We start from the raw sequence: 24,897 nt of genomic DNA on the forward strand, positions 1-24,897 counted from the left end.
ATTCAAATGTCTCCATTTTGGTAAATATCCTTGCTATTTAAAACAACTGATCAAGTTAAGATTTACTGCTTACTCCCTACGGGGTACTAATATTTTATCACTTCCTAAGCCGTCTACAACCACATATGGTCTAAATTCCTTTAGCTATTCATCTGTTAAGTACTGGGATTCTCTATCTGATCACTTTAGAAAGACTGTAGATTATAGTGAATTTAAGCGCAAATTGTTAGTGCACGGTTTTAGTTAATACTACATTAATTAATATTATATTATATATGTTGTAACTTTTAAAATTAGTTAGGATCGGAGATACTAGCTATGTAAGCTACACTAAAAATCCGAGGATAAATAAAGTTTATGTATGTATGTATTTATGTACCGGAACGAGAAAACAAGTGAACGACTTTGCGGAAAGTCCAATCGTCCCTTGACTAAATGAACAATATATGTAGCGTCAAAAGCCAGTAAAACCTCTGGTACCCAGGGTATCTCCCATAAAAATATATATATATACATATAAAAAATAGGGGGGTCTTTGTTTTCAAGACAACCCTGCTTACGACCATATTTCTATAATTTGCTCATTACGAACAGCAAATTTCACACTCTTTAGCCAATCCCAAAGAATTGGTGTTGGCTATTCATAAATTAAAAACTGCTCGACGAACAAAAAAGTTCACACGTTTTGTTAACAGCCAATCCCTAAAAGGCGGCGTTGGTTTGAGGTGCATCTCAAGGAGAAGATTAAACACGGTTGAAGCATACTGCTCTGACACATCCAGCGATACATGATCATCTCGTTTTCAACACGAACGTTTTTTGCAGATTTTTACGTGTTTTTACATCTTCATGAAAGCATGGCAAAATATGTTGTAGTTGAGTGGGGAAAGTGGGGAGTCGAAGTGAAGTTGTCTACAAAGGTGGTGATGAAAGATCATTTCAACGTCAAAGAAGGAGATACGTGCTCGATTCAAGGTACCGATCCAGAGACTAAGAGACCGATGATGTTTGAAGGAGAAATCTTGGGGGTATTTGGTGAGTAAATGAGCAGTTCCTTAACTTAAAGAGAAAAAGTTTCATTTTATGACGTGCTATGTTATCCTTTTCAATGATTTAAACCCCCAGTGATCTAAACATACCTAGCCGTTTTTATATTTGAAATGAGCGCGCAAACGTTAAGGCGATTCGCTGGTTTTCCACTGCGCATCTCTCACTGTGCATTACAAGATGGCCACCGTAAACAAGAGCATCTGAAGAAAAATTATTTTAACAAAGTTGACTGAAGAGAAACGCTATTGGAATTTTTGCTTGCGGATGTTTGTTGCCGAGGTAAGACTCATTGTGTTGGGAATGTGCATAACGTAAGCAGTGCGCGTGTTGCTGAGTTCAACTTTCTCACAGAGAACCTCGATAGTGAATGTTAAACTTGTGCTTGCTCACTTTGATTATCATTTAAACACTCTCTTTATCACATTGTGTCCTAACTGTGATATCGCGATTTAAATTATGTAAAAACGGATTTTTTAATACTTTCTATCCCTTTCACGTACATGCCATTTGAAACTCGCCCCAGTCTTCTCTCAAAAATCGGAGAAAATGCATTTGGTGCGCACTTTCTGCAGCTCTACCACAAACACAAGTAGAGGGGACTATGACTTTTTGATTAATTCAGCTGTATGGTAAATTGGTTTTTAGGTAAAAAAAGGATGCCGAAAACATTCTAAATGCCCTAGTGAGTCCTCCAGTTAAAGATTCAGAAAAGGAGCTTGTCACGGATGCCACTCGTCCACGCCGAGAGCCAAAACCTTCAAAGAAAAAGCTGGAAGCTGAGTCAGAAAATGAGGAACCAAAAAGAAAAAAAGCCAGAAAAGGTGGACAGCTAAGCCAAGTCGAAAAGGAACCAGAGTTGACTCCGAAGAGTAAGAGTTCGATTAAGAAGAAGGCAGCCAACACTAAAGCTAAAGACACCCGGGATGCTCAGCTCATTTCAGCTGCAACACTGAAAGAGTGCAGAATCTACTACAGCGAAGAGAGCAGGCCAGAACATCTGAAGTAATTGAGATTAAGGAATTGAAGGAATCAGATAGCACCAGCAAGCATTCCAGAAAACCCCATGATCAGCCAACTGGACCTAACTTAGCTCCATCATTACTAAACCAACTTTCAACTGAGAAACAATCCAATGGTCAAGTCACCTGCCCTCCTCCACAGCAGTTGTCAAACCTTAGCACTGGATTTCAGTTATCCTCTTCTTACCAATCAGCTTCACCTGTCACCACTGCCTCAAGGTTTCAGTTCTCCTCACCATCAGTGGGGTCAGCTCATTCACCTAGCCATTTCTCCTTGCCCAGTTCTCGACAGCTCATAACATCACCAAAACTACTGTCTTCACCTACAGCCTGTAGTATGCAGCAGGAGTTTTCTATTTCTGAAAGTCTAAGCCATTGTTCTGACTATGATGATATTTTAGATTTGGACGGACCAATGGCTTATCCATCTCGTGTCCCCAGTTTGATGCCAACGGCCTCAAGTCGTGTATCTACACATGATGGCTGGCAGCAGGAGATGTCCTCATTCCCAGAAGTCAATGGTCCTTGCCATAATTGTCAACCTTTGCTGCAGTCACTCAGCAGCCGTCTTAGCAATCTGGAAGCTGAGGTTGAGAAACTAAAAAGGAAGCAGAAAAAGGTATGAATAATAAATAATATTCATAGTAGCAGTCAAAACTGAGTAATGAATACATAACATAGTTAATCAAGGCTGGTTTTAGCATTGTAAAATATAAAATGCTGTTCATACAACATAGTGATATTAAATCTTACCTTGTTTGGAGTCATTTTGCTATCCCTTGTATGCGTACATGTATGTGATGATGTTTCACACGTGATGACATTAACGCTTATGCCTACATCAGACATGGAGACACCGCTTTGAATTAATCTTTGACTAGCAACTAACAGTAAAAATATTCAGTGAGATTCCCTCACTTAATATAGGAATGATTTTCATTGCTCAGGAACAATTTATTTTAGTGCAGTATTGAATTCAAAATTCCACTTCAAGTTATAGTAAATATTTGGTAAAATGTACTGGATAACTGAGCTGAGTTTACTGTAATTAATGAAACTGACTGCATTAAATCAACTGAGCCACAGATATGTTAGGGGGGAGTTCTATTGCTGGAACATTGCCACAAAACGACATCCGAGAAACAAGTGCAGAAGTTCTATACTCCTCCTGTACTTATGATGAAGATCTAGCCTGGTTCCAGAAAGGCCAATTAGTGCTAATCAAGGATTAAAATTTTGTTCCATTTTTGTACTTTACCTTCCTATGCATTGCTCAAAGTAACATTTTGTGTTATCATTACAGTATCTCGGAGTAAAGGCTTGACAATATTTTGTAAGCTCGAGTTGCATCTTTTTGGACAAGAAAACCTTGATTCAAATACAGCTTAATCCTGAGTTAAACTACCATCTTTCGAGGAACCGGGCCAGTGGCTTAAATCTGATTGGTTGAAGCAAATTTTCCTTGTGACATGTCACCAACTTCAAGCATATAAGGCACATACTTGTGGTGATGAATCATCAGCATGGAAAATCTGCAGTTGTTCGTCAGACATCATTTTACGGGAAAAAATAAAGTTGATATTATTTTGCTTACTTATTAAAGCTACCTTGCCCCTAACCATAACTGACATTATGTCAACAGGGAAAACCAACTTCAGAAAATGAGGATGCCCAAGATACAGAAAGATTTAATGGTCTTACTAAGGTAAGTTAATGACTTTCTTGTTAACATGCAAAAACATAGCAAATACATGCTGAAGATCACAACTTTGACATTCATTTACAGAGCTTATAAAACTACATATTTCCAAAAAAATTCAACGGGAAGCACTAATTTTCTATAATATGTATATTGCTTTTTAGGAGGCATTAGTAAAGTCAATAGATGACATTTCAGATGCCAAGACGGCAGCCGAAGTTCTTGCAAAGAAGCTGTTCACTCAGGAAGAGCTTCAAAAATCATCAGTCACTGGATTTCAGTGTAATAAAGATTACGAGGCACGCCCAGGTCTCAGCCCATCTAGGAGGAACTTATTAGAAAGTAAGCAGCAAACAAAAATTATTATTTTTATTTCATGCATGTATGAAAACATGTACAGTTAACGCCTTAGTTAAAGCCACCACCCTTTGTGCACGACAAAGTGGTCGCTTTAAAGGGTTGTCTGCGGAAAATCAAATTTTTGAATTTCTACTTAAAATGGTGGTTTGGTCGTGAAATAAATTTAAGTAGTGGTCACTTATGAGAGAGGTTTAAACCAGTATTTGACGGAGAAACAAAACCGGTTACTTTCAAAGTGCTGACACTTATGAGGATGGTAACGCTTGCCATAAGTTGTCACTATGAGAGTACTTTTATATTAACCCAGTTTTTTAAAATCCCATACAAACTCTGTATTGTTAGATTCCCATAAGCGGCCAGCTCTAGTTACAGACACCTTGTTTGAGTCCCAAGGGTGTCTACTCACAAGAGCTTCCACTGTACTAATTGCTTTCCTACAACCTTTACAATGTGGTCAGTTACCAATTCCTAAAGGAAACATAGCTTCATTATTTGACGTAAATATGCCCATGCCATGTTGACTGTTTTAACTGACAGGATATGTAATTGCTTTAAAAATCAGGAGAACAGAACACTTAGACTTGGGAATCTAAATGTCACAGGAAACAATTAAGAAATGAGGTTCAAATTCCACAGTTCCAATTAGTGTAATAGCCAAACTGTTTTAACATAGCTTGACCCCTGTACTGTCTGCTACTAATATTATTAAAGTACAAGCATCAGCGTGCAAAGAAAGTAGTGTCCGATAGCCTGGGGCTAGTGGATTTTGCTATCGGGCTACAGTGAATTCTGTTTTCAACTTGCCCGACAGGCAAGTGATGTTTTTTGAGGAATTCGAATAACAGAAGAACTATGAAATCAATTCTGCTAGTTAAAAAGTTTTTGGGGCTAGTTGAAATGACATCTGGGCTTATGAGTAAATGCTAGCTTCAGCTTACCCGAATGGCAAGCTTTAAAAATGATTTTCTTTGCACCCTGAAGCATACATGATAAAGGATACATAATTATTCAGATGGTAGTAACAACAGTTAATAACAGCTCATGGGTCAACAAAATTTTTTTTGTTTCTTTGGCTCTTTTCCTTTAACAGGTATTGTGTTAAGAAAAGCATTTCCTGGGTCAACTCGGTCATCCGTGAGAAAAGACTTAAGTTTGGTATTAAAGAAGGCCAGAGCTAGTTTATTAAGTGCAATCAAACCTGAGGCCAAGATGAGAGTCATCACACAAAAAACATGATCAAAGTTTAATACCAAGCAAGGAGTCATCAGGGACATGCAGATAAGAGAAAACTTATTAAACTGATCTAAATCTTTTAAGCATTTGTTTCAATAAATGTTTTGTACATTAGATATTCTATGTGCAGATTTTTTCTATATTCTACTTGTTTTCAAAGTCATACTGTATCTTGAAGAATACTTCATTTTCAAGTCATTGTTACAGTTTTACAATTTTTAACAAGAATAAAGCATATTTTGTCAATTCGTTATTAAAAAATGTGACATGTTCCTAGCACATGAGGTTCATTTAAGATTTTACTTGTGATGGAAATTAATATATTTGATGGGGACAGGGGATCATATAAAAAGAAGCTAGAAAATGCAACTGGAATTTTTTTAATAAGTAATTTGCAAAAGCTTAAATAATGCCAGAAAAGCTGGAATTAGCTGGAAAAAAGGTGGAAATTGAATATTCAGTTACCGGTAAGTCTGCTCTAATTTTTAATCATGTTTCGTTAACATTCCAGAATTTTCTAGAATTTTCCAGAATAGAAAACTGTAAAGTTCTAGAAATTTCTAGAATTATTTTCTGGGATATTTCTAGAAAAAGTCTAGAAATTCCCAGGTTTTTCAAGTTTTGTTTTACAAGGGTAGGCAAGGTTATTTTATGGTAAAACTTACAAAAAATGCTTGTTGGATTATACTAATTTTTTCAGAGGACTATGCCTTGTTGGGGATGCAATGGCAGGTTTCTTATTATTATGATATAGGTGTATGCCTATAAGCTGTTCTTTGTCGTGTTTAACCTTTGAAGTTTTCACTAATGTAGTGGAATGGATTGCCCATACTAAGCTAATAAGCATCCCATACCTTTGGCACCTTCTGAGTAACTTACTCTTTATTGCTCCTTTGTTAGAGTTGTGTCAGATGCAGCTAGATTTATTTTTATCACCGTTCCTACCTGCAATCTTGGACAAAAATGTTAAGAAAAATGCACTTGTATATTTAATTGTAGAATACTTCCCTCTAAAGCCTGGTTCACTCAAGATACTTCCCCTCCCCCCCCAAAAAAAACAATGTTGAAGGGTGATCGGAAATTTTTGCTCCTGAGTTAACAACACTGACAAGGGAGGGGTGGGGGGAGGGGCCACCATGAAGCTTAATTCACTGTGTGGGTCTATTGTGAGTAACAAAGTGTAACACTTTTTGTCCAAGATTGTATTTAATACATTTTGCTGGATAATAAAAAAAGACTGTAGGAGGGAAAACTATGCCTGCATTAAGTTATTGTATTTGTCCCAATGATCTGATGTCATAGCTCAGCACAACCAATTACCGCTAATTATGGTAAATAATAGGGAAAGTTATTGTTACGTCATTGGGGGGGGGGTTTGACGGAAGTTTAAAAGCATACATACTTTATGCAGTGAAAGATAAGCAGCACAAGCCTCGGGAATTATCAGAAAATCTTGGAGTCTCATTAGCCACCATCTATAAGATCAAGAAGGACGGATTTGAAAGCTTAAAGAGGAAAAAGATGAGAGCGAGCCCTGGACAACCTCGTAAGATCGATACCAGAATGGAAAGACAAAGTCAAAATCCCTCGTCGTGAAAACCCAAACTTGACTTCAGGTAAACTGGCAGAGGCATGCAGATTGCATAGAGGTCAAGTAAGCAATAGAATGGTGCATCAGTTTTGAACAAGTATGGATTTGGATACAGACAGGCACGTAAAAAGAGGATTTTTTCCTCAAACGATATTGTATGTGGATATCGCTTTGCTAAAAAGATTCACAAAGAAAGACTGAGAGATGTGTGGACATCCGAAGTTAACTCTTACTTAGACGGAGTGAGTTTCTATTACAAAAGAAACCCTGCAGGCCAGGCAATAGCCCTGCAAGGCCAAATGTGGAGGACAAAAAAGGAGGGTCTGGCTGAGGGGTGCACGGTCAAGGGGAAGAAAGAGGGAAGTGGAGGAAGAGTTCTTGAGCTTTTTCTGGCTATTAGCTTCAACAAAGTGGTTATAGCTTGCCATCCTTATGAACACCTAGTTTCTTTAGGAAAGCCAACAAAGGGCCCTTCCACCTTTGGCTTCGAGATGGTGATCTGAACCAGAACGCCACAGGGGCCAAGAAGGCTTTAACAAAACTTAAAGCCGAATCGTTATCCATCCCTCCCAGAAGCCCAGATTTAAATCCTATGGAGAGTTTGTTTAACTCAGTAAGATGCGACCTGAGCCAACAAGCTTTGAGTCAAAATATTACTCGTGAAAGCTATGACGAATTCCAAAGCTGCGTAATAACTTAACCTTTTTAAGCTGGTAAGCTGAATCGATTGATAAAATTATTGACTCCACGAATAGTCATATAGATTTAATCATTAAAAAGAAAGGGAACAGAATAAACTGCTAAGGAATTGTGAAGAGAAATGCATACAATGGTTGACAATCAGTACTTATAAAAAGAAGATAAAAGGAATTACATTACCTTATACAGTACAAAGCTGACATCACTTCCGTTTGTCTTCAGTGTTAGTTCCGGTTTGTAAACTGTGTACTTTGGTGTTCATTTTTGGTGTGATTCTTAGGCTAAAATATTCTGTGATCCAAGGGAATTATGTGTTCCGGATACAGTAAATAATAATCTGGACAAACAGAGCACATATGTTCTCAAGATAGCAATTTCCAAACAGTTAACAACGATTTACTAGCGGTCTTAAAGGAATAGTTGAGTGTGCAGTTCTTTTCATTCTGACTAGACCTTTGAAATGTACTTTTGGTGGTGCTATAATGACCACATTAGAGAAAGGGAGGGGTAAATATAGGAATTTTAATGATGTCTGGACCGGTAAATTGTGCGAAGACATTTTTTTTAAAGTCGCTGTCATTTACAACACTTTCTGTAACCCGCCTACGGGTAGCTTTGCGTGGGTGGGTGTACAGGACAAAGAATGTATTTTTCTGAACAATTTGCGATGGTCCCACCAGTTGATACCATTGCATGATTTATTGCTTTTGCTTGAAGGGGGAATTGTAAATTTTCCAGCACCTAAGACACATTTGATCCAAGATATTCAGTTGACAAAAGATAATCCCATCTTCTGTACCACAAAACGGCCACTTTTGTTCATCAAGATGATAGAGAAAGTGAAATGATGGCCGTCAGGTGTAAAGTATTTGAACTACGAGTGCAGATTCCTGAGACAAGTCAGCCTGCAATACCACCTTGTCCAAGTTGCTTTGCAAAGCTAATTACATGCAGTTTCTAAAAATACTTTTCATGTGTGCCATCATGTCACACAACGGTTTTCAACAATCTCAGCATTTTCTGTTGTTGAGAAAGATTTATTCCTAGATATTTCACTTTTTCCAATGGTTAACAAGAAGTTACCATTCCTCAATATCATTGATCTGTAGCACTTGCTTGGCACATTCTAGCCACTCTTCTTTGGTAGCATACAAACATTCTTCATTTATTTCCAGGTTGTTTCAATCAGCTCACATACTGCTTTACAAGATCTTGCAATAATGAAGTCCATGAGATCCTCTTTCCTTTCCCTTTTCTGTGTGTAAGCTTGCACTTGAAGCTCCATCACCATTTTAATATTTTTTGCAGTAGATCAGCTACCTTGGTTGAGGTTAGACATGTTCGCTTCTTAGTTTTAGCGAATTTTGAGGTGCCCGGACCCCTTTTCCTGTCCTTCTTTGTGACATTTTGGTTCACCTTGCTTGTTTGTGGCTTTCCTTTGCTTTATAAATTGGGGTGCCCTTCACTCTTCTGAAAGTTCGTATCGCTTTTGGTAACATAACAAAACATACTGTAGTAGTTATGGAGATAAAAGAATTAGTCTTCCTTTTAAAGATCAAGTGGCCACTAATGCGGTTCGTAAGCAGTTACGCGATCTTAGCCATAAGATTGGCCCTACTTTGCAACCAGTTTTCGTGAGCAAGAAATTGGGGCAAGACCTCAGACCCAAAGAAATCAAGCCGTCAATTGTTAATAAGCAGTGTGTTGTTTACAATTTTTCATGTGATCTGTGCGATGCAGATTATGTCGGGTACACAGCTCGACACCTTCATCAACGCATTGCTGAGCACAAAAATTCGGCAATCGGTAGACATTTCTTAGAAGCTCACGGTAATAACAACCTTTTGAGAGAAAGCCAATTCACGGTTTTAAGAAAGTGCCAGAGCAAATTTGATTGTTTAGTATTTGAAATGCTCTTCATCAAGAAACTTAAGCCCAATTTAAATATTCAGACGGACTCCATACGTGCGAAACTCTTTGTTTAATATTTTCTCACGTTACAATTTTTAATCAGCTATTGTTGTTTTTTTAGTATTTATAGACCAAAAATCACTAACTTATTTTGACTTGATAATGACGTTCAGCTAACGTCGAAACGTCGTCGCTTTTTAGCAATTTTTTTAATCTTAAAATGATTTTAAGAAATGTTTTATCGCAATTTTTTATAGTGAAAAATAGTTATGGCACGAAAAATTCACAGTTATACCATATCGCTGCTTCAAAAGCCTCTTGCAACCTCTCCAGTGTTATGTTTCTGATGTATCGTAATTGTGTATCAACTCCATAACAGCCTCTGAAGAGCAATGAGCACTAAAGTTCTGTGACCATGACAACTACGCCATGTTCTCACAGTAACGTCAGTCACATATGTACACTCTCCCCCGCAGCATTCACAGCCCTGAGAGCGGGCCAAATAGAATTCAACAATCAGCTTTGCATTCTAAAAATTTTTATCTTTATTCCATTTCCAGAAACAAACACTTTCTTTTCACTACAAATGCTTACTGTCAGTGGCACATACTCTTCAATATCTTGAAAATACAATCTTGGACAAAAATGTTAAGAAAAATGCACCTTGTATGTTTAATTTTAGAATACTTGCCTCTAAAGCCCAGTTCACTCAAGATACTCCCCCCCCCCAAAAAAAAAACAATGTCGAAGGGTGAACAGAACATTTTTGCTCCTGACTTAACAACACTGACCAGGGAGGGGTGGGGGGTGGGGCCGCGATTATGCTAAATTCACCGGGTGGGTCTCCTGTGAGTAACAAAGTGTAAAATTCTTAACATTTTTATGGCACCAGAGAAGACTTATGGCGCTGCCACCACTCTTTCTTTTGCTTGAATTGAACTAGATTCCGTACTTCTTGAATCTCGTTCACCTTTCAATGAGCTAGACATTTATACAAATCCCTTATTTCTGAATTTGTATGCTGTAAAAAAGTCACCCTTAAAGAGGTCCAGTCGCTTAAAGGTTGGCTGAATTTTCACTACTGTGGCAGACCATGTGAAAACTGTGTGAAACTTATGTGAAATGCATGTGAAATTTTTTGTGCTGTGAAAAATGCTGTGAAATAAATGTGTGAAAAGTTACACTATGTGAAAAACATGTGAAACTGGTTCCATAAACTGCCTTGAGTTTCACATACATGTGAAATTTTATTAGCATGTGAAAAAAACATGTGAATAAAAGTTGGCATAAAGAGAAATACCAATGATGTGAAATATGAAATGAAATTTATTCCTTCATATATATGTCAAACTGATCAAGATAGTGTCATTTCAAATTGAATGATATATGTCTGAGGGCTGTTTGCTTTTTGAAAGCATTAACAACTTTATGACACCAATTAATTATGAAATTACCTACATGTACATCATGCAGCCATGTTCCATTTAAGTGAACATAATGCATGTGCTACTGTACAATTGCTAATTGCATTGCTTTAAAATATTTATCAAAACCACTACAACTTGCATGACTTGATTATCTGTAAGTTGTCAAGGAGTAAAAATGCTCAATCACACCTTATGTCTTTACCAGTCAGGTTTCACAGACATAATCAATTAATCAATTTAGGCTTATTTGCTGCTAAGAATTTTAATGCCAGAACCTAGCTAGCAAGCTGCGCTGGCTGGGAAATAAATGTTTCAATTGATATTTGTCCATTAAATGTTCAGTATCCACAAATTGAATTCATTGTCATCATCTATAGCTGTTACCAAAGGGACTGAAATGAATTCAAAAGGTACCGTTGTTACATTGAATGACAAAGTGTTAACAAAATACAAACAACTGTCAGGATCTTGTTCAAAAACAGTGAAAATCTCAATGGTGGCAAATTCCTTGTTGATTCCTGAAACTGGAAGGGCTAAAAAATGAATCACTCTTCCAACATGTTTAGTATTTCCAAAATCAACCTGCACCACAGAGGATATATGCTTGCTATCAGAGGAATCCAGTTTTTGAGCCTTCCATACATGAGATTTTCCATGCACCTTCCTTTCAATAGAGAAGAGTTGAAGACAGCTTGCATGATCCAAAGTTAAGACATCACCACAGTAACCATTCAAGTCTCTGATTTCTTGAGTGGTAAGTTGGTAGTTCATGAAGGAGGATGAATTTGTTACTTTACATGTAGGTGCCTCACACTCTGCCACAACATCTACATCAAAAGAAGGAAGGCACCCAGAGAGGTTCATATACTGAACCCAATCAAATATCTAAAAATGTAAAAACCACATTGGTGAGTTAAATCATCAAATTAGCAATACCGTGGCACTGTTTAGTGAATAAAATAAATAATTACTATACACAAGAGCAAAGAGCATATGGGTAAATGAATAAGGTTATTATAAGGGGGAAGGGGGGGACTGGAGATACCGGGGAAGCCTTATTTTCGCTTCTTTACTTTTTTTGCTAGACTTGCATCAGTTTGCACAGAGATTCCTAAAGCTTCCAAGTAGCCACCTTAAATTGAGAGGAACTCTGCACTTAAAGTCACCTATTAACTTGGATAGTTGAGCATTATAATCATTTAATGAATAATCATTATAAACTAGTAAAAGTACTAATACATACGCACTCTGTAAGTTTCCATAACAGTTGCTTCTGGAAAACGGCGATTCTTAACCCTTTGGCAGATCCAGCTGTTAAACCTTTCGTAGCAGTACATCCACCAACCATGGACTGGCCCCAGTTGCTGAATCCCAGCCACTGAATGGCGGAAGATGTGCAGGCTTATTGTCTAAAAGATACCAAAAATAATAACTCAATGTTAAAAATGTTCTTGGTATCAGTATGATGCTTATAAAATTAATGTCAAAAACACACAAGTAAAGAATTGTAAAAAAAATTAGCAGAAAATACAAACATGTTAATAATGGTGATTGAACTGAGTGGAGTGCAATTTGGTCTGAAATCATACCCGTGACGTCAAAATCGAATGAGCACGTAGAGCGCGAGTACGATTTGAAATCACAAGTACGATTTTCGATCAAAATTGCACAAAACAAAGTTAAATTACCACATTATTACAGTGGAACCCCGTTAATAAGGTCACCAAGGGGCCAAAAAAAAAATTGGCCTTATTAACGAGGGTTTTTTTTACAAGAAAATGTATGGTCGTTTTGCCGAGTGGCAGTAATAACGAGGTGGCCGTAATAACGGGGTGGCCGTAAGGCGGGGTTCTACTGTACACCCATTTTGAAATCATACAGGTTTTTTGTCAATATTAATATTTATTTATCCACTTCAGGAAACCCTGCTTTTTCTGGTAAAGGGGGAATTTGGGGAACAGAAATTGCAACCCCCCCCCCCCCCCCCAACCAAGGACTTTTTTTTGCCTAAATTTTTCTGCGATCTGATTGGCTAGTGCAAGTAATTTATCAAATTTGATTGGTTATTATTATTTCATAATCATTCTGAAGGACTTAAAAAGAATGTGATTTAGAGCAAAAACTGGTGGGATTCGGGAATAAATCGCACTGTTGAGAACCAATCAGATTTCAAGGATCACCAGTAATTTCAAATGGGTGTAATAAAGACAGTAATTGGCAAGAGACAATTTACTTTAGCAACATGTATAAAAGTCAACTGACCCCCAGTGTGCCAGGAATTAAGATGGTAACTGTTAGAATAAATAAATAAATTCACCTTACTGTTCATTTGACTTTGCATTTTTAATTTTTACCTGAATACTGATGGGGAAGTCACGTTCTATCTCAGCACACACTTCATTTATTTCCTTCTCCAAGGCCGGCAAAGTATCACTTTCTTGACATTCACTACAGACTTTTCGAATGACATCCAGAAGGCGAAAAAATGTTTTCCGCTGTGACTCTCCCAAAAGTCCTCTTAAGCAGTACTTCAAGATGCCATCCATTGCAAGCTACAATGAAATTGAGTGGATCAGTGGCATCAACAAGGTCAGGGAAAAAATATGTTTTTTGGTTTCTACTTACAATATGCGCATGTATAATTAACAATAATAATTATTATTCTGTGTGGGTATGCAGATATGAGGTGTATACTATGTAGCTCTGAATTGGTTATGACCACCCCATCTCCGACAAGCACTCATTCAATAATAATTATTATTGTTTTCTCAATATTAATTATATTATTGACTAACTTACTTGATTGAGTTTAAGAAACTAGCTGGCAATCATTTAGGCAATTTTTCAGTTTGTTTAATTTAAACAGCTAGAGATTGCTCCTGATCATTTGTTTTGTAATAAAAAGAACAGCAAAATGAAGTGGTACAGAGTTCACTGAGTTGAACGGAACACATGAAAGCAAGAGAGACAGAACTTTCTTTAGAAATACTGTATTCCTTGCACAATCTCCACCAAAAGAGTCTTGTATGCTTTGGAAAATTTTGGAAAACTTTAGATTCACAGGAAGATGCTAAATTGTGCAGCTTAATATCATAATATTATTATTCTCTCTACAAGTCAGGAATATGATGTATATTAAAAGTGGGATGCCATGTAAAATACCGTCTGTTGAATGAATTTTATTATTATTATTATTATTATCATTATTATTATTATTTTTATTATCATTATTATTATGATTATTATTATTATTATTATTATTATTAAAACAGCTGTAAATAAAACATCCTTGATTTACAGTAGTACCTGCTTCCAGTCATGTGACTTGAGATAGCGCTTTTTGCAAAAGAAAGGGCCTGGTTTCCAACCATACCCCACAGGTACACAGATATTTGTTGTACGCTTATCTGCCAATTTCAAGTCTTCACTTGACAGTTTGAAGGGAGCAGCAGGTAACTTGCTCTTTTGGCTCTTCTTTTTCCCTTTTTTACTTGATACCATTTTCTCACATTCTGTAAAAATGACAATACATATTGAAAGACTATTACATGTACTTTCAAAAGAACCCTTATTACATCCCAATAATACATAGCCTGTGAACAGGCTCTCGATTGGGATGTTGCAAGATGTTTCCTTCAATTTGCTTTCAAAAGGAGAGCCTGCAATGGTCTCTCTATGATTTAAGATTTTACATTCACATTTTAAACATAAATTACTGATTGCGTGGTTAATTCAACTGTGGCACATCTCAAACATGCGGATGTGACCCAGGTAGTTTAACTATCAAGTCTTTTCAGTAAAGCTATCAAAGTTTTGTGTTTAAGATCCTCAAAACCAAATTAACGTAAAAGTAGCAAGACTTGAAAATCAGGAGCCCGCTCAGTGGAAAAGCTGTGCTGGCCATGCTGCATGTATAAAAGCCTTAAAAAAGGGTGTTTGAAGTAATCAAGTTGTTGGACTTTTCTGCTGGTCCATTGAATGCTGCTGTGCTCTTGCAAATTTTGAAAAAAACTACAAATTTAAGGGGCACATGCCATAATTTTTCTTAGCCTTAGAAAAATTTTCTTGTGCTTATAAATTCCAAATTGCATTTGAAATCATGTGACCCCTATACAAACTGTTGTAAAACCTTTTAAAAAGTAATATAATTTGAAAAAAATTACCATTGTTGAGTTGTTCTTCCTCAGGTATGTCATCCTGTTTGTCTTTCACAAACCAAGAATTTTTGAATCGTCCCAAGTCTCTCTCAGCATTTCTTACTTTCACACTATCTCCTTTTCCAATGAACAATTCAAAAAATGCACAAACAATGTTCTTTACATCATGCATCATGTCTGGAAAAGCTTGATTTGGTCTATCGTGATTGGGCAATAACATAAAACAGTTAACACCCCGAGAACCAGTTGCCTTCATCACATTGCTGGCTTGGGATCTGTTTTTTGCTCTGTTGTGGGCTACAGAGTTCCAAAGAACATCCTCGGAGGTTACCTCTTCTGGGCGTGACCTTTTCTCGGGTTTCTGGTCAGGAAATTTTTTTTTCTGGTGCCGCAAAGCATGGTTCTCTGGGAGGAAACGTCTGTTCTCGAGATACACCACTTTGTCCAAACTTGACACAAATTTTCCTCAGTTAAAGAAAAAAAAGGAAATAACGTTTCATTCATGTAGTAAAAAATCGTGATGGAAATTAAACTTGGCTTCGAAGAGAAACCAAAATGAAGATTTTTATTCTTAAGAAATGGTTCATGCTAAGCATGCGTACATCAAGTTATGGATGCATGCAGAAAGTTTGGAGAGCACCAGGGAAGCGTAACAGCCGAGAGTAACTCTCGCTTCTTGAGAAAACATCCATAACTGATGAATAAATGCACAGCTAAAAGCACGAACCAATTCTTTTATAACATAGTGACAACAAAGTAGTGTGTGGAAAATTCTCTCAAGGTCAGCACCAAAACCTGGAATCCAGAAAAAAAAAACGGAATCCAGAGGAATCCTCAACATTCAGTGACTAGATTGTACAAAAATTGTCTGAAAATAATGTCAATGCAAATGTTATATTTTTCGATTCATGACACCAGAGAAAACAAAAAATAGAAAAAAAAAGGTTCTTGTTGGCTGTTCTTATTGAACGTTTCATCTGAAATTGTTGATGAAAATTTACTTCTTTGAATTAATTTAAAGTTATTGAAAATGAAGTCAAACAAGTTTCCAAGCCCACAGAATGTATATGTACTTGAATGTTCAAATCAAAGTTAAAGGCTTGAACTAAGGTTTCGATTCGGTGCACTGTTTACGTTGTGCACGGTACAGTTGGGGAAGACTCAATTCTATGAAAAAGATCAGGTAGTTCTTCACTATTTTCTTCCATTTCTGGGTAAACTTTTCAAACACTAATCGACAGATCCAGAAACCTATGTTTGTCTGATTTGCACACATCATCTTATGGACACACAGCCATGCGTATGTTGAGAAATGTACCATGATGACGCCAATAGGAATTAGATATGAAGCACGTGTGCTATGTCATAAAAATTGTACTACCAGTATGTGATTTTTTTTTTATTAATGGCCTTACCTCTGATCTCACACCACATACATCCTTGCAAGGCAGTTGGACCTGCTGCAGTAAACACTTTTCCCAGACCAGGGTAATCAAGAACATAATTCAGTAAAGAAACTTTAAAAGTAAATGGAGCACCCTTGAAAGCATCAAAGAAAGTGACACCAGAAAGATCCAAAATTTCGTCAACTACCACTTCAAGATAGGGATCTATGTTTTTTGGCTCATGACCATCTGCTTGGGCTGGAACTATACCAGCCAGCATAATATTTCCAAAGAGACTACGAACATTCCTGGGCAAATTTAACATGCTAAGCATTATGGGCCACATAGAGTAAGCCACCTTATTGCAGCTGAATGGGTTGACACCATCAGTTGACAGCTGTAACAGCATGCCTCTTGGATCACCACTTGAAAATCCACCTCAAAATAATAATAATAACAATAATAATAATGAAAACAAACTTTTGTTTACAATTTATCAAATATTTACAGAGCAAAAGGGATACAATAATAATAACATGTTTGTAATAAATCACAACCATTATTTTTAATGCACTGTGAATACACATGCCTAAATATAACCTGGCACAAACAGGTGATCATCTGTGAGTTTTAAACAACTTGAAGGTCATGCCATGGCATGTTGAAGGTGGCTTTCAAAGAGTTTCAAGTTCTTCCACACTCACAGTTTCAAGCAGGGATTTTGAAACTACATGCATTTATTATTGGTTTCAAGCCAGTGCAAATGACTTTAGCCTGTTTACTTGTAGTAAAAGTCTTATATCACAGCTTATTAGAATACATTCAACGGCGTCTTCAAACTTTAATAAAAGCGACAAAATTTCAAAATGATTATGAGTCAAACTGAAATAAACATCAAAATTAATATGCGACATGTAATCAATGTTAATTTGCATCACTTGAAATTTTAGTAGTAGGCAAAACTCACTTAATCTATCAATCTATCAACTTTGGTACAACCCTCATAATGCACCTTATCTTAAATTTGAATACGCACCCAAGGAGCTTTGGTAAGCCCACAGGGCTTCTCAGAATCTATACGTAGTTCAATTTCACATGTTACCCCCCTCCCCCCCCCCCCTTCAGTTCCAGGAGTGGGGAATTGTGGCCAAAAGAGAAAAAAACATCATCGTTGGTCTTCCGAAATACGCCCCTTCACAGCTGAAACAATGCCCAGCCAGCCAGAGAAGATCTGGCAGAACCCATTTTGAAGGAAAAATGGCAGAATTTGTATCTGACTCGTTGGAAAAAGCAATCTGTCAAAATTGAAATCTATATTCAAAGGTGCGGTTATTATAAATACAGTAGTTATAATAATATAAATAGTCCATGCAAACTTGAGTAGGTCTTTGGACGTTCAGCTTAAAGAAAATTTCGTCAACATAATATACACGTAGATACATGAGCAATATTAAAAAAAGCTCTGGATAAATAAGACAACTGAAACTTGGAACTACAGCTGTAAGCTTTACTTTCTATTTGACAATTCCAAAGCTAGAATGCTGTTCAAAATAAAGTAGAGACCACTTGACTGCCGTATATTGAAATCCTTGTTCCGTAGAAATTTCCAGTAAAAACTGTGATAAACATCCTCACTTTTCCACTACAAAGCCACTTTTCGCTTCTTTTATCAAAACCAAACAATTTGCGGGTATTTTCTCTCTTTGAATTGAGAACGGAAGAGCCAGAAACTGGGGAATTTTGTGAACATTTGTCAATGGTGTCCTGGGGGTGGGGAAATTGTCTTTTTCTTTGTGCCCGGGGATGGGGAATTGACTTCCAATATTAAGAAAAAAATGCAAATCCCCGGGGGGGGGGGGGGGAGGGGGCATGGTAACAGATGGAATTGAACCAGGCATATAAGTTTGTAAGGATATACACAGAATGGAACTCACCTTTCGAAAATGCTTTTTTCCACGAGGGTGAATCGTGAATGTCATGCATAACGTTTTGTTTTTCGTGGCCATAATGATGATTCTGCAGAAGTTCTGAAATGGTTGCGCTTCCATACATTCTCCTCCATCGCGGACCGAGAGGGTAGTACATAAATGTTCTCCTGGCCTTTTTATTAGCCGAATAGCGTTTTGTGCCGCAAACTGGACAGCTGACTAGCTTTGAATAATCGTATCTAGTTGTCTTGCGAAACAAGACACAGTCATTTGGACAAACATGGTAGGTCTCAAAAGGGAGCAAGAAAGGTTTCACAAAATTACATGCTTCTTCGTAAGTCCCTGGCAGGTTATTAGGCTGTGGAAGTAATCTCTTCTTTAATCGCAAAATTCCCGAAAGGGCACTTTTGCTGATTGATGGATGCTCTGTGAACCACTGGAAATAGCCCGCTAGCGTTTGAAGAACAGTAAACTCACTGTTTTCAAAAAGTGGAATTTTTGCTCTTTGGCTTGTATAAACATTGCTGTCCTGTTCATGAGTTTCGTCTTCGCTTTCTGAGCTAGAATTAATTAATGAACTTGAAGATTCATTAATAAACTGATCATGGTTATCACTTCTCCTAGATAATGGTAAATCGCTGTTTTCTTCATACATAGTCGGGCTACTGTTTTCTGATTCAGAGCTGTATAAATGATCAGTAGTTTCATTCGTGCTCATCACCAGGTTTCTATGGTATCGCGTGGAGTCGGTAACCGTGCTTGTGTCTGAAACTTGCATCACTTCACAACCGGGATCGTTTCTTTCAGCGATCACAGAATTTCTAAACGATTGTTGAGTTCGACGACGTTTCCTTTTTCCTTCATCTGTTTCCGAACTTGAAGTGTCATGTAAATTCTCGCCAATGTCTTCCTGTAGCTGGTGATCGATATTTCCTTCGTCGTCGCTCCCGCTTTCCAGTTCACTTTCGTATCGCCCAAAGGTTTCAAGGTGTCTTTTGACAACATTTTCGGAGTGTATAGATTGAAATCTGCAAATCGTACACGGACATGGACGGCCTTTCCGGCTATTTTTCTTAGCCATGCGAGACTTTTCATTGAAATGTTGTTTTGAATACGGCATGTCGACTCAAGCTTACCGCGCGATGAGTGATGATCAATGGTCCATTCATGGTGCATGCGCCTGTTTAGCACGTATGCGAGGCTCACATGACAACGCCTTTACCATTTATGGGTAATCACGGGGTCATAGTGAGAAAAAGGCGCCAAATTAATCTGCTCGTGGACCTCAGTGCTTGTACAAAATCTCTTGGCTCTGCACTTCGGCTGTTTGCGCTTTCGGGCGGTCAGAGTAACTGAGATTTTTAGTCACCTTTTTCTTTTATCAGTTCGGTATAAATAATGGCAAATCAAGCTGAGCAAAACATTGTTCACCAGTTCACACAACTCGTTAAGAAAAACCCAAACCTGTTAGCCAGTGTTTTGCCAGCTACTAGCGTAATCTCCAACGACCAACAAAGTGGTGATAAGAAACCAGACGACGAGATCACCGAACAAGCTGAAAACGGCAGAGTTTTTGGCAGCTACAGTGCAGAAGATCTTTTAAAGAAGCGATCTAAGAACGGTAAAGGCTCCGAAGCACAACAGACATTTAGGGTAAGTTGATTTAATTGATCAGTATTCATTTACTAAGAGGGTTGCTGTGTATTTTCGTCTTTTGATTTTTTCATTGCGCAAAAAGCAGTCTCGGGCATTTCAGAAGAATGCAAATATTCTTGTTTGCCTGAAATGATAAGTGAAACACGAAGTATTTTCAAACCTGAATTAATTTTTAGTCTTGCATTACTTGCCGTTCAACAAAGGAAATGCCTCGAGTGAAGCGAACCGCTTACATAAAAATGAATCTAGCTAGCTCTTTTTAAAGCTTCACATATTGAGTTCCATGTTTGCATACGTTCCAGCTGAGACAGAAAGATAGCCTTGATCAAACAATAATAAACGATTTAAAATTACTCGCCCGGTTATTCCCTGAATTGTACTCTACTCAGTCCTATTACCATTATTAATTTTCTTTCATAATTTTAATTTCCCGCTCTTTTCTAAAAAAGTGGAGAGCAGCCCGCTCGCAATAAATGGAATCAACGCCAAATCGCCCTGTTTTAGGCTTTCTTTTTATACCTGCGCACAGCCAACGGTGCACAAATTTCTTGCCTCATGCAAATGCCAACACTAGTACTACGCCAGGCACAAAATAAGCAAACAATAAGAAAGGAACCGCACAACGAAAATGCTGCAAGTATACGCAGGATTTGTAAACGGACAAGAAGACATTGCGGTCGTCCTCGCGTTACGTTCCCCGATTTTGGTTTGTGCCACTTCCCAAACAGACGTGTTTTGGTGTGCACTATTTCAGTAGACTATTCCTGGCGACAGCTATAGCTACGCTTGAGTAGAAACGCATTCTCACAACTAAACTTGTTTAGATTCTCTCCCGAGTGCGACCACAGCCCGGGACCCTAGCCTTGGCATTAAATAGGCCTTATCACGGTTTTCGACGTCATTTTGACGAGTAGGCAATAACAGTGTTTGTATGGAAATCCGATGTCAAATAATTTTCTTAAAACATCGCTTCTGAAAAATTCATGAATTGAAAACTTTTCAGTGGCACTAGCCGGACTTTAAGAAAAAAATTGGAGGGATATAGCAGTGCTAGAAAGCGTCCACTCGTGTTCCGAACTTTCCATACATCTTCCTGTATTTTTTCCCCGCGAACTATATATTTTTAGTAGCAGTTCACGGCTGGTTCGCTATACAGAAAAATGTATGGAAAGCTCAAGATAAGAAAAAGAGATAAAAAAAATATGTCGCCCAACCTGATTGGTTGGCTTTACTGCATGGCGATTCGCAGCAATAAACGTAGAAAATCGCGGGAACAGGCACACGTGGCGAATATATGCTGGTGATATCTGACATGCCAGATATCGGCCATTTTATACGCCGATCGCGGCGATCGGCGTATAAAATTGCCAAGTTTTTTCGCTGGCTTTACTCTGTTTTTGATTGAACTATATATACGCTCTATTTTGCTATGGAAACGGGCCGATGGATATTCATTCGATAACTTGTACAGACCGCGATGCGCAGACTTTTAACTTTGATTTTCTCATTTTCAGTTTGTGTTGAGAGTTGCCGCTAGACGGTGTGGTCTCTGGGAAAGGCCACCCCTTCTTAGAGATATAGACGGCAAAATTTTGGACGCCTTCATAAAGAAGGTAAATTAAATTATAACGTAAATTTAACACTTTTTTTAACATTATTGCACCGTTTGGTACATCTCAAATCACAACAGTGGAATCAAACTTGAATTTAAATCAAAACAGTACGCACTGTCCGGCTTGTAGATTCGAAACAGGTCCATCAAATGAATGGTTTAGTCTTAATGACTTTAAAGACTAAAGGCTCTAATCACGGCCAGACTACAATTTCAATGCAGTTTTTACGGGTTTGGAAACTATGTGGACTACATTTGTATTGTATATAGTGATACAGAAAAATAGTGATCCTCTTGTTATCATAAGGTTTAACATACAGTTGTATTACATGACATTAACCCTGCGTGAAAAGGCAATTATGAGAGGCAATTTAAGCTAAATCTTGGAAAATTGTGAAAAAGTGATTTGTTAAAAACACGGGTTTGTTTGTTGTCTAAACAAGCATCCCTTACAGAAGTTATCTATAATTAAGGAGAAAGTCAACTTTATTGGACTTTTTTAATTCTCGTGTTGTTATGTACTTCATTTCTAGGTAATCAAGGCACTCCCACAACTAGGAGGATGTGACAATGAAATCCGGAGAAGGTTGTCAGAAAGCCTGATATATAGGCGAAATCAACTCAACAATACCAAGTATTGGAAACGTGCTAAAATGGTATTTATAAATGCAGGATACTTAATTCCATACTTCTGGTACTTTATGCAGCTCAATGTCATTAAATATATATTAGCATATAATCATGTAATAAATTATAACATTCATCATAAGTAAAAAAAACTCAACATGCATTATACACAATTGGCCAATAAATTAACATTCTGTCATGACCAGCCAACATATGGCTAGTATTATCTTGAAGTTTCTGTTATATTATGTAGGCTTCATTATGTGTATTTGAGTACACTCAAACCTAATTATGGCCCACTGAATATGATTTGCTTTTGTCTTCATTTAGATTAACAAATACAAAGATGAGGCCTGCCAACGGCCTGTACTTAAAATACAGGAACAGCCGGTGAATACTACGCTAACTGTAATAGAAAACACTCTTCATCAAGCTCTGCATGCTGAGGAAGAAGAGACCGGTTTCACCTTTTCACCATCGTAAGTTTAAAAACAAGATATTTAGAAACCATGAAGAGCCTCCCTCAGCATAATCTGAATGCTCTGACCTCTCTCTCTCTTGACTGCATGCGCAGCTGGCTGCAGTTATTTCTTATATGATGCTAACTGCCCCACTAATTATCTGTTACATATATATTTCTAGGTAAACTATGCTGGATCCACTGGATACTTCAGGGTCTAAAATATACTTCTTGTTAAATGTTGTCCAAGGTTTTCCTACACTCCCAAACTAGACTGTGGTTAGAGTGTGTATATTCGCTTGTACACATTAGCAAATGCCGAAATCTTTGCACAGATTGAAACTGTCAGATAGTGGCTTATCCACGGGATAAAGTTATCCACCCTTTGAACAATTGGGGCCTGGTCTTTAACTGAGTTTATTATCTCTCTCAGTTAGTACGCGCGGAGTGATTAGTCAATTTTGTGGGCCGTATTTCACTGTATGGCCCACTAAATTTGAAAGTTTCGTTTCCTGTACAGTGCCCCATTAACTTCAGAGAAATAATAAATATCTTTAGTTACTAACCTCATTTTCTCAGTCCGTACTGTAAGTTACAGGTCCTCATTTTTTTCCTGTTGATTTATATATGGCCCAATCGCGAAAGTATGCGAAAATAACGATGATCCGAAACTTTCAGTATGGACCTCGAACTCGGTTAGTAAGAGGTATATATGTAGTGTGATCTATTTTTTAATCTGGGTAACTTTTAAAGTGATGGAATGTATGCTGCACCACATGTACTGTGTGTGCAGACTAAAAACCGCATGTATCTCATGATGTGTCTCATCACCACTTTGTGGTTAATTCTGACACTTCTTGTTTATCAATAGGGAGGAGTTGTTTGTAATGGTCGGATCCAGAAAGGTTGCAAGAGCATCTTTTATACGCCATTCTAAAGGAGACAGTAAGTATCAGTGTAGCCCATAAGACAAAGAATACTTATTATCTACAAAAGTTGCTAGTTGCTAGTCTTACAACCAAATATTGTTCAGTCCAGATAGCTAGTCTGTCATACTTTGTTTTTGAACGAATACCACAGGACCTTTAGCCTGCATAGCTGACAGGATTGTTAATATTGTCATTTAATGATGATAATGATGATGTCAATTTCAGCTGATAGACATTAACTCCAGTGTGGGGAATAACAGGGTTGACTAATCTTCTCCAAATGTTGGAAGTCTCATCAGTGGCAGATATATTTCTGATGGATTAAAAGGGTGGGGGCACAGTACGTGGTCTCAATAATATTATAAATTATACTCACTCTGATTTAGTCCATTCCAGCTGGCATGTTTGTTTCAGGGGAGTTTGGGTATTGGTAATCAGAATAAATTTTTATCATATCATCATCATTATTGTTATATTTATCAGTTACAACAAGGTGTGTTCATGAAAATGTTTTTAATTCCAGGTGATTACTTGAAGCTTGTTCTTCAGGGAAGCTACATGAGTAATGCTGACAAAATCAAACTAAGTGGGCCTAACAAGGAGAAATTTCTTCAAGACATCAAGGTACGTAACTGGATGATCAAACGTTATTTATTGAGTACCTGTAGGCTATCAAAATCAAATTTACACCCAAATATTCAATCAACTTTTTAGTCATCCATGTTTCTGACAGTGGTAATGGCCTATCCACTAGTACAGCTAATTAAGCTTGTCTCTAAACAATAATCAATAAACAATTATTGATTTCAATATTCCTGGTCATTTTTTTGTGGCTTTTCTTTTCATCAAGGCAACACTACTGAAAGTTGCAAAACTTCAGAACACAAATTTTTCTTTCAAATCAATATCCTGATTCTCCCTGGTATCGATCCATCGATCCATCGATCCATCAATCGATCAATCGATCAATCATTTATTCACACCTTCTCTGTTACCATGTTTTCTCAAATAACATTCTCTAACTACACACTCTTCCAACATGCAACCCATATAAGCCTCCATTTGGCTCTGATTAAGGGTTAAAACTTTGAAAGCCAGAAATTCTATAGGGCAGTTCAGTTCCCTTTATTATATCCAAATCAGAGTTCTACGTA

The 24,897-nt window shown here is 37.5% G+C and overlaps 4 protein-coding genes across 4 annotated transcripts; 2 read left to right on the forward strand and 2 right to left on the reverse strand.

Annotated features, from left to right (window-relative positions):
• Window positions 1-1,867: 1,867 nt before the first annotated feature.
• On the forward strand, window positions 1,868-5,400 carry LOC140935492 (uncharacterized). The gene is made up of 4 exons (XM_073385041.1): window positions 1,868-2,688; window positions 3,712-3,774; window positions 3,933-4,110; window positions 5,219-5,400. The coding sequence occupies exons 1-4, from the start codon at window positions 2,407-2,409 to the stop codon at window positions 5,362-5,364; spliced, it is 669 nt and encodes a 222-aa protein (XP_073241142.1). The 5' UTR covers window positions 1,868-2,406; the 3' UTR covers window positions 5,365-5,400.
• Window positions 5,401-12,185: 6,785 nt separating this feature from the next.
• On the reverse strand, window positions 12,186-14,490 carry LOC140921125 (uncharacterized). The gene is made up of 3 exons (XM_073371126.1): window positions 14,296-14,490; window positions 13,344-13,541; window positions 12,186-12,398 (listed from the first exon to the last, which is right to left on the reverse strand). Exons 1-3 carry the CDS (start codon window positions 14,488-14,490, stop codon window positions 12,222-12,224), a joined length of 570 nt encoding a protein of 189 aa, XP_073227227.1. The 3' UTR covers window positions 12,186-12,221.
• A 564-nt stretch (window positions 14,491-15,054) lies between these two features.
• Window positions 15,055-17,631, reverse strand: LOC140935498 (uncharacterized). Its single transcript, XM_073385053.1, has 2 exons — window positions 16,562-17,631; window positions 15,055-15,611 (listed from the first exon to the last, which is right to left on the reverse strand). The coding sequence occupies exons 1-2, from the start codon at window positions 16,938-16,940 to the stop codon at window positions 15,061-15,063; spliced, it is 930 nt and encodes a 309-aa protein (XP_073241154.1). The 5' UTR covers window positions 16,941-17,631; the 3' UTR covers window positions 15,055-15,060.
• A 3,944-nt stretch (window positions 17,632-21,575) lies between these two features.
• On the forward strand, window positions 21,576-24,584 carry LOC140935507 (uncharacterized). Its single transcript, XM_073385064.1, has 5 exons — window positions 21,576-21,728; window positions 22,261-22,383; window positions 22,685-22,833; window positions 23,686-23,759; window positions 24,267-24,584. The coding sequence occupies exons 2-5, from the start codon at window positions 22,381-22,383 to the stop codon at window positions 24,455-24,457; spliced, it is 417 nt and encodes a 138-aa protein (XP_073241165.1). The 5' UTR covers window positions 21,576-21,728; window positions 22,261-22,380; the 3' UTR covers window positions 24,458-24,584.
• The last annotated feature ends 313 nt before the right edge of the window (window positions 24,585-24,897 follow it).

The sequence above is a fragment of the Porites lutea genome, chromosome 1 (assembly GCF_958299795.1).
Source record: "Porites lutea chromosome 1, jaPorLute2.1, whole genome shotgun sequence".
In the NCBI taxonomy this organism is placed as follows: Eukaryota; Metazoa; Cnidaria; class Anthozoa; order Scleractinia; family Poritidae; genus Porites; species Porites lutea.